The sequence below is a fragment of the Pararge aegeria genome, chromosome 11, assembly GCF_905163445.1.
Source record: "Pararge aegeria chromosome 11, ilParAegt1.1, whole genome shotgun sequence".
Classification (NCBI taxonomy): domain Eukaryota; kingdom Metazoa; phylum Arthropoda; class Insecta; order Lepidoptera; family Nymphalidae; genus Pararge; species Pararge aegeria.
This window is the reverse complement of record NC_053190.1, coordinates 12,562,750-12,573,227: the sequence shown is the minus strand read 5'-3', so window position 1 is coordinate 12,573,227 and position 10,478 is coordinate 12,562,750. Positions and strand designations below refer to the sequence as shown.

Sequence of the window (10,478 nt, the reverse complement as noted above, 5' to 3'; positions counted from 1 at the left end):
ATTTCATCAGCAATAGACGTGTTCATTATGAACTCTAAACGAATAAAAAATATCTCTTTTTTTCAAAATATACACACATTTAAGCAATCCATTTGGTGGGCAGTCTAAGAAGCTCTCGGGTAAATCAAATCAGACAATCAAGTGGAAAAATCCATGTCCGTAGTACAAACAATCAACTCGAGTTACGCGGTCGGGAGTGACGTGGGACGGTCCTCACCTCTTATTTGATCGCCTCTCCACTCCCTCCCTCCCGGGAATACGCTATTTGTTTTAAAGCTTTATTACTAAGTAATGTGTACATAGGTCAACCCTCTAAAAATTTCCAGTGTTGACCAATAACTCTAATGTAATGGACTCGCTTGCGTATTTTGGTATTTGATTGGACCGTAATTTATGTTTAGGTTGCTCTTAAAGTCCAGCTTAAATATTTTTCTTGGTGGACTTCTGTCGGTCTTTTAAAGGAATTATATTCGTTTTTACTAACGACGGACAAGGTAATGCCTATATTAGTTATGCCTAATCAAAAAAGATTCCTAGGCATACGTTTACCATTCGCCAATTGATTTTAACTAGACAACTCACATAACGTAATTTGTCAATGGTTCGTGCCACATCGTATTTTTCATTTTTGGTATGGAACAAAAGTTCTTTAAATCTAATAAATATTCTATATTTTCTCCTTTAAAAAGAAGAAATTCACTAAAAGGTACCTAATGAGTCTTGTAACTGTTATGATAATAATATAGATAGCATAGCAAAAAATATATTTTATTTCATTATGTTGCATGGATGATGTAGTAAGTAGGTATGTCTTTTATTCTGTGATACGAAATAAGAAACATGTCGATATTTCACCCTGCGAAAAACAAATAAAACCATCCCACGGAAAATCTCCATTTTTCAGAAATAAAAAGTAGCGTATGTACAATCAAACTATAGTTCATCTATGTGCTAAATTTATCAGTATCTGGCAAGCCGTTCTTGTGTGATTAAGAATCTGACATTATTTCGATTTGTGACAAGTTCAATTCAATTCTTTAATTGGCCTTAAAAATGTAGGTAGGTATAAATGTTTAGTCAAAATCTATTTATTACATGCAATTCTTAATTTACACATTTATTTCATGCAATATCTAGCTGATTTAAAAAATAATCAAAATAAGTCGAGTAAATATGATAAAAAGTAAAATAAACGACATTCATTAATTACTCTATGGAATGATTTTATTACAATCATGGAAAGTCAATTGAAAGTAACATTAATTAAATTAGTACCTAGATGAATTACATTTTTTTATCCAAGAACTCTCTTACTCTCTCGAGTAATAACATTTATCAACCAACCAGTCACGTAATTTAGCCCTGAATTTCAAAAAAGGTAAATCTTTAATAGCTGTAGGTAATTTGTTGTAAATCGAAATCATATTATGATAGCAACTTTTAGAACATGTTTTACATGAATGTTTTATTTCATTGTATTTTGTTGAGATGGACTATACATTTTATTGACCATCGCATTAAGAATTAGCGGAATCGTAGAGCACAGAACCTATTGTGTATTCGTAATTTATTCACCGGTTGGAATACAAAAAACTTGTTCGCCCCGAAGGGTCTCCCCAGCGAAAAGGTGTCAATTTTTGAAAGATTGCGCCACGTCATGAATATTATATGAACGAATCGAGTTAAGGGTATTTTGTGATAATGTTCGACGGTCGTTTGGATGCTGTCAGCCTATGTCATTTCACATGGATTGGCCCTTTGTTAAAAGTAACACGTACAGTGTCAACTCGGGACGGGGAAGATATCGTTTGGAAAATTTGCCTGCTGAAAGCTGGCTATTTGCTTATCGAGATAGAAACGCTGTGAAAATTTAACAAGCTCCGATACTAAAGCTTATAAACAGCTTTTAGTGCTTTTAAAGTTTTGCGTCACATACACGATTTGCATAGTCGCGAAAAGGGTCTGTAATATTTCAGTAAAATGTTTCTCTTTCTTGTTAGTTGGATAAAAATAAGAAGACACGTTATATCAGCTTAGGTGTCTCCCAAATCTACGTTGTATGTGAAGTAAATCATTGATTTTTGTCATCATTCGTCTGCAACTTGTTTCACGTCAACTGTCTGGGGTCTACCAACGCTTCGTTTACTGGTGCGAGGTCACATTGCACCTTGGGACCCAACGTTGGTTCTTCGCGCTACGTGGTGCCCTTAGCCACTTCTGTTTCGCAATTCGTTGAGCTATGTGGGTAGGTATCTCAAGGAATGAGGGGTCGATTGAACGATTGGTGGTGCAAAGACAGGTTGAAGGAAAAAGGTCAACAGGGCGGTTACCTACTCATGGACAAATATGGTGAAATCGCTGACCCAGACAACTGTGGCGAAATGCTTTCGACACGTTACCAACCGCCAAAAGTGGAGAAGACTCGCGCGGGAAGCCGTGCAATCCAATGATGCCTAACGCCATGATATTCATCTTAGCAGCCACGACCACTCTGCCAAGAGTGCACGATTAAATAGAATGTGGGTAGCTCTAGTTCTTCTACGGATTTCTTCATTTGTAATTTGATCACGTAGAGATACTCCGAGGAAAGCTTTCTCCACTGCCCGCTGAGTGACTCTGAGCCGATTGTTTGCTATTTTTGTGGATATCTCAAATTACATTGTATAATGTATAATAAATACATAGACAAATGATCCTTTCATAGTTAAATAAGACACATGTTGGCGGTATTCTTTTAACTTCATACAAACAAGCTTCAGAGAGTAGTGGGTTTATGCTCTGAAATCTTTCTCTGCAATAAGAGAAGAGCAGTGCGAAAGACTGAGAAGGGATGGCTTGAATGCGAATTATTAAAGCATTTAAAAAAATAACCAATATATCCACATCCTTTCAATATAACCACGTGCCTAAAGACTTATTTATGGACGATTATTTAGCGTTGATTTAGGCGCTTATTGGCTTATAAATATATACACACAATAGCGCCAGCGGTTTGGGTATCATGCCCTAAGTGAACATTTGGAGCACATATATTTTTTGTAAGTATTTTTCATACTACCCAAATTACTCAAAAATTTATTATTTTTGTAGCCAGCTTTTAATTTTTTTTTGAAATACCCGTTTTATACGCTTTTAAAAATGGTGATATACTCTTTGATCACTGTCTTCTATGATAAAATAACTACATTTTAGTAACATTTGTAGTATACATAAAGAGCAGCGTTTAAACAAACAGGAAAACGTTATAACCTACTTTCTAATATATTATTTCTTTCCAACACCCTCAAAGTGATAATATCGTCATATTTATAGACTTTTTCCTTAAAACTTGTAACAAGTGCCATAAATAATAGATTTTACGCGATCCAACAGTTCGATGCCGAGATGCTTCTTCGCAAAGGAAATCGTAAAATAGGTTTTTTTTCTGCGTCGCCGCCAACCCTATGGCAGTCTGCATCAACAAACATGGCAAAATACGAGTAGGTATATCATTCCAATACGTATTATGATGGCATATTGTTTTAAAATCAGCCATATAAACAGTCTTTCTTCTATACGCCTATGAAAATCCTACCGAAACCGGCTGTTAGTTTTGAGCAGACAGACAAGCTGAAAGACAAACAAAACCCAATAAAGACGACTATTTTTTATCTACTCTAATATAAGCATATTATTTTTATATTTATCAATAGTATTGTTGTATTTGTGTAGTCTGGTTAATGTATTAGTGTGAGTTATTCGCATGTATGTTATAAACAGTATACTCCTTTTCGTTTTCCTTTTTAGTTTTCCTAATCCTAAGGTTGCCTGGCAGAGATCGCTGCTTAGCGATAGGGTCACCTTTTGTATCCTACTACGTACTTGTGTCTGTCTTTTATTTTTGTTTTTCTGATATTGATAAAATATTAATCAACCTTAGCTGTATTCGACTACAGTTTCACTAAGACCCTATAGTGCACTCTACAAGCAAAAAAGATATGTGTACCGTACCTACCCATCTTACGTACAACTCTAATAGCGTTACACTCTTGTACTCGTTGGAATATAGGTACATCACCGGATTATTTAATATAACTATTAATAATCACAACTAACTTTAACAACCTGAGAGCGTAATAGGAAAAGGGTACGGAAACAAAGTGGCCTTCCAATATTGCATCTCGGTTAAGACCCTTTCGCCAATTATTATAATTAACTATAAGAGGAAGTGACCTCTTGGGTTTAGGCGAAGGGGAAAATAACTTTGTAATACCGCGGCCATTCGAGAAGATTGATGGTAACAAGACAACTGAATTAAGTCTATATTACATACTTGCAAAGTTGCTCCTTAATTTTGGAAGGCATGTTATTAAATGGGATTAGCCTTTTGACGCATTATAGTTTACAGTTACCTAAAGAGATGATAGTTTGGACGAGTTCTGTCGATCAATAAGGCTGTCTTTCCAACAGATATGTATTCGAAGATGCGTAAGGGCGGATCTGATAGACAAAAGGATGCAAAACTTTGAATGTATGGTACTTTATCTTCATGAATGGTTAGTTCTATCAAGCTAAGTTTGCTGCGGATAATAAAGAAAATTGTGGAAAATTTTAAATATAGAAAAAAAGTTTAAGCAGGTCTTAACCGTGGTACAAACTTTGAAGTGTTTAAGGCCGAAACGTGCGTAGAGGGTACATTGCCGAGCATCTGTTTGGTGTGGAGTATACGGATTGAAGTAATTATAAATTACACCATACAGATTCTCCTGCTGTACGCGGAGTATAGAAAATTAAGCTTAATTTTCATAATATATTTTGGATTTCCGCGAAGTAACGCCTGCTTCTATCCAATATTACGAACACACATATGGCACTTAGTAAATCAATCTATCCTTTTAATTGTATTCCATTCAATCGAATTTAGGTACTTTCCGAGACCGAGCCATTGCTAAGCAAAACACAACGTGAAGTGAATACCGCAGGCGAAACTTAGTCTAGCAAATATTTACCCGTCTAGAGGAATAATGAGTCCAACTACGCAGAACTTTGCAATGAGTCGGTTTTCTCAAAAGGTTCATTCAAAAGTTCATCGTTCCTTGTTTATGTCCGCGATATTACAATATTTCTGTATTATACCAGAAGGTACAATTTTCATCTGAATATAATGTTTAAAAGTCTATAAAATAATTCATATTATAATTACTTGAAAGTGTCTCTTATATCAGAAATATGAAAGAGTGTTTGTAAGATTTCACGCAGCAATAGAGCTATGGACGGTGGAGATTGTTTGTAGGCTGCAGAGTAGACTATATTACTCTTTTTAAAAATGCACGATTCCCAAGAAATACTAGATCTAAAATGCCATTATGTAAAAATAGTTTAAGTATTCAACAATTAACAAATTTATTTGAAATTTATTTATATTGTCCTCCGCGCCAAATAGCAACGCACGGAATACAGTACGTGCCGAGCCTTTGAAGTAGCCGACCTACTTTTCGGTGTGAGCCGGCGGACGCTTTCAAAGCACGCCAACCATTTGTTACAACGAACGAACTAAGCACGAGGGGAAATCTGTGAGCAGAGCTAGCATGAAGTAAATAAATCTATGTTTTACTAGCATTACACGTTGGTTCTGTACGGCTTTTATTCCCCTCTTTATAGTTGTGAATGTGATTGAGTTTTAACTGAATGGATCGTTTTTAGTAAACAAGAAATAAAACGTGGATGAACGTTGGCTGTTTGAGAGGAAAACTTAGCTTTCGCAGAACTTTGCGAATGTTTGGTCTAGACGAGTTATTAAAAATTTATTTTCATAAAATTTTCTAATGCGTCCGCGATCGGATGCTATGTTAGTTTTTGATATTCGAAAACAAACTCAGCGAATAGAATTTATTGATCATACCAAAAATATTATCATCTTATTATATTACTACACAGAATTTTAAAACCCTAAAGTTAAAATGGTTCCGCAGTTAAGTTGCAGATTCAGAACCCTTATAATTAATTACAGACGTCACAACAATTTGACTGGGAGATTATTGGCACCGTAGGTATATATGGCAGTTAGACGTCCATATAGAGGAATGAAAAAAAAAAAGATGTAACCTTTACGTACTTCTCAAAGTCGGAAAAAGCACACTTATACGATACTCTTTATTCTTGGGAGTCTTAAAGCCTTTAGACTTCAGTTGATGGTGTATCTCAATAACTCTACTCTCTTCATCTATCTCTTCTCCATCTCCTACTATTCTAAAAACTAATTTAAAAAAGAAAGCGTTGGCAAAATTACGAATTTAAATCACTTGTATTTCCAAACAATCAGACCCATGATAATTATAGCAAATGTAATTCAAACATTTAATATGAGTCGGGACTTTTGAACTTTGGTAGCAAAATTAAAGCTGTATTCAAAATCCAGAGGTCACAGTGGCAGATAAGTTAATTTAATAAGCACGTTACGTTATAAATTTGTGTAATTGGGGCATGAATATTATAGTTGCTCGGGCAAACTTTACCCCGCCATTTGTATACCGTTTCGGCTAATAATTTTGATTTAAACGACCTTTTAAATCATTCTTGGCCTCATAAACAAAAGTTGTTATTATTAAAGGTGATATTTCATTTAATTCGGTAAAAAAGTTTATTACTGTATTACAAACAATATTGATTTCTAGATAAAATTGAATTGATAGTTTTTTTGTATATTAGAACTTTTCTTGTGCCAAAACCATAAATGAGGCCACCAGAACCAGAGTGACCCAAACACAAGCTACTATTATGTGGATATGTGCCAAAATAGTTAAGGTGAAATTTTAAGTAGATGTAATTAAAAAAAAAATCATAGACACTGTATTCAAAATTTGTAAAATATGATATTAGTTATTGATAAAATTTAGATGAACTGTAAAAATAATCAGTATTTTTGTTATTTGTAATTTTTTTTGCAGATAGGCCACTATGGCACTTAGCATTGACAATATATTTATAAACAGTGTATAAATAATAGGCCAATATGTATGAACCTTATCACCTTTTTTATTAATTTAAATGCAAATTGTCATTTTTCAACTTAAATACTACAAATTAAACTCAGAACTAGCTCCTTTATTACTGTGTAATTTTTATTAAACTTTAGATTTATCTTAAACTCATATATTATTAATTTATTATAGTTTTTATTTCAACTTAAGACTATCTTAGGCATAACATGACAAAGTATTAAATTAGCCAGTCAGTTAATCAGTCGAAGAATCACTAATTGCACCATCTAGTTCATTCCCCGCATTGGAGGAGACTTTGAGTTGTTCATAGAAAGGGTGATAGATAGGTGGAACATATTCCAAAAGGCATAGAAGGTCTTTTTTTTTCTCATGGCTGATTTTTCTTCCCTCTGGAAATAAAATCTCGAGTTCAAAGTTTGACGTATCTTTGGATGACCTCTTGCTGAAATTAACCTCTGCGAAAAGAACTTCTGGCTCGTTGGAATATTTGAAGAACATCGAGAATGGATGGCTTTTATTGTACAAAAGCCACTGTATTTTAAGCCATTCAACTTTACTTCGATCAACGCCGATCTTCCTGTTTGTGATATTAGTTTCCAAGGCTTTGGTGGATATAAAGTCATCTCCTTTCATTTCCACAATTTTGAAAGGTTTCTTTTTTCTTGCTGCTAATATCACATTGTTCCAATGTTCGGGAACGTATATGTCTGGGAAATACTTCTTTTGTTTTTCCACCAAGCCAAAAGCCCGGTCGCAAGATGAAAAAGAATGTCCGCTGACCGTAAATTTGTGGTCTATATTTTCCACTGTAAATTGAGGACTAGAAACAATATGCATACATAACGCTGCAACTTTTATGTTGCGGTTTTGCCCGCCACACTGGTCAGAGTACATGATTAGCCTCTTTGTGTGTACATGTTCTCTGATAAATTTTAGGAGGCATGAACCTATTTCTTGTGGTCCCCTGGATGCTGTCGATTCATCCCAGACATACATAAACATTTCGTCTGTACCAGCATTATGAATGCCTAAACAGTAGGTCCACAACTGACGCTTGTAGTAGCAAATACCAGTTGAAATTACTGGTGTTGGGAGAGTCTTCATTAAGTCAAAGATTATAACGGTAGTATCGTTATCCTGCTTCGCATTTTGCATGTCAAGTTTTAAATTTTTCATCGCAGATTCTGCTTTTCGCAAATGAAGTTCTTTGGCGATAGTAAGCTCATTTTTTTTAGAAAGCTCGTTGTTATCGCAAGCGTCAATTTTTACTTTGAAATTGTCACATCGCTTACATGAGTCAGTTACTGGAGCATGAAATGTGAGGTTGAAATTTTCATTAAATATTTTTTCGAATATGTATTTTGAAACTGGTCCTGCAACCTTACTTTTGTATTCAGAGTACATTATTGACAAATTTAAGTGAGGAGGCAAGTACTGTCTCGATTCACTTTTGTGTCTTGTGTAGTGAGAATCATATTTCGGAAAAGTATTGATGAAATCCTTTACTTCGTTTACTTTTGTTTCTGGAGTTTTATTCGACGGAATGTGCCGGCCTCTTTTATCAATGGGAGCGGGATCGCCAAGAGGCTTATTTTTCAGAACCCTTGTAAGGCGTCCGTCCGATACTTTAAAAACTTGCTTAAAAAATGACTTACACACACGAATATGTTTTCCATTCGCCTCTGGTAAGTGATACAATCGAGAAAATTCCTTGGGCTTCGATGTGACGTTTCCAGCTACCCGATCCGATGTGGTATCTCTAACTCTCACATAAGACCTTGCTTTTATCACGACATGTATGAGTGAATATAGGTATGCACTTTGCAAATCAAAATTTGCTAGGGCATAAAACTTTGAAAAAAGTTGTTTTTGTCTGTCATGTACAATTTTGTCATGGCATTTTTGATTACAGGTGCATTGAAGACCTGTATCTATTTGTTTAGCAGGAATGAGAACGCCTTTTGTATTTACGTATGCCTCACCTCTAGCTCGTTTATTTTTTCTCACATTCTTTTTCCATAAACTTTCTTTGCGCATACGCTTCCTTGTATCTTTGTTTGTTGAAAAAGATGGCTGACCCTCTTCATTGTTTTCAGTAGACGAGTCCCCAAGAATGTCTTGTAAACTCCTCGATGAGCTCCTGCTACGTTGTTCTGGGACATACTCAGAACCCGAATCCTCATAGGGCTCCACCGGACTCAATCCAAATATATCTGCAAAAATAAAATTATTAACTAATTATTATAGCGTAAATTAATAGCTAAAATATATAAAAATCAGAAAAGTAAGTAACAACCTACATACATGACGAAAACTTAACATTAAAACTTCTCATAAGCACCCTCAATTTTTTTCAAAAGATCTATCCAAGAACGCCTCCTTCAATAGTCTAATACGCGAAAAAAAAATCCCACATTGTTTTATTACGGAACTCTAAAAACGTAAGCTTACCACGTAAGTCACCTTCAATGTTGTCAGTAGCTTCATTCTCAGTTGCACTCATTGTAGCTTCTGCTGGGTCTGGCCCAAACAAAAATAGTCAATGAAAATACAGTAACAAATTAAATAATAACCTAACGAAAACTCAACATTTAAAACTAAGAATTACCTAGTATGTCATCCTCAATGTTTTCAGCAGCTTCATTCTCAGTTTCAATCATTGTAGCTCCTGCTAGATCTGTTCGAAACAAAAATAGTAAAAATTAAGTTAATTTGTAGGTTACAATTTATTGACATCGAAAAAACAAGAAAATATCTGACTAATAACAGGTATTCTTACCTCTTAAGCTTATTGCTGTACCGCCAACACCTTTCCGCACGTTCACGTAGATTAATAACTAATCTATACACACTTATTGCGTAAAAACACCAGTTTTGTACCCACAACACCAAAAATGTTTACACGTAAGTACCAAAGACCAGAGTGGCCCATGTCACATGAGCCGTAATGGCGGCAGATACTATAGTGACTCAAGTGATCTGGGCCACTATGCTCTATTAATATTCATTTAAGAATCAAAATGCCAGAACAATTTTTTTAACGCCATCTATGATTGTTTACTGAAATTACCTTTGAGCCACTCTGGCTATGAACTTAAGGGTTTGAAAAGGAGCATTGCCGTGGTCAACTAATATATCACAAATTGTGGTTTGGGCCGCTCTGGTTCTGGTGGCCTCAAATCATAACTCACTGTTTTCGTCACTATAATTTGGCTAAATTACAGATGATGAAATGTGCGTTGGGGTCAAAATAATAATTATACCGAGCATATTATTACCATGTCCTGCAACGTAAAGCGGCCCGTTGGTCTAGTGGTAAGCATATTCAACTACGGATCAGGGTTCAATTCCCGAGTTAGAACAAAAATAGTTTTTTTTTCTGTTAAAGAGTATCGTTACCAGCCCGAAGGTAGGATACTGACAATTTAAACGACAATTTAAATTACTTTTAAAAAGGATAATGATCGTTAGAACCCACCAATCCGCAATGGAGCTGCG

General features: G+C 35.1%; 1 protein-coding gene across 2 annotated transcripts; it reads right to left on the bottom strand.

Annotated features, from left to right (window-relative positions):
- Positions 1-6,720: 6,720 nt before the first annotated feature.
- LOC120627447 lies at positions 6,721-10,150 on the bottom strand. 2 transcript variants are annotated; one of them, XM_039895451.1, is made up of 3 exons: positions 9,589-10,150; positions 9,432-9,500; positions 6,721-9,193 (listed from the first exon to the last, which is right to left on the bottom strand). In XM_039895451.1, the coding sequence occupies exons 1-3, from the start codon at positions 9,638-9,640 to the stop codon at positions 7,215-7,217; spliced, it is 2,100 nt and encodes a 699-aa protein (XP_039751385.1). In that variant the 5' UTR covers positions 9,641-10,150; the 3' UTR covers positions 6,721-7,214. The 2 variants fall into 2 exon arrangements, with proteins under 2 accessions (XP_039751385.1, XP_039751386.1); XM_039895452.1 differs by lacking the exon at positions 9,432-9,500.
- Positions 10,151-10,478: the final 328 nt, after the last annotated feature.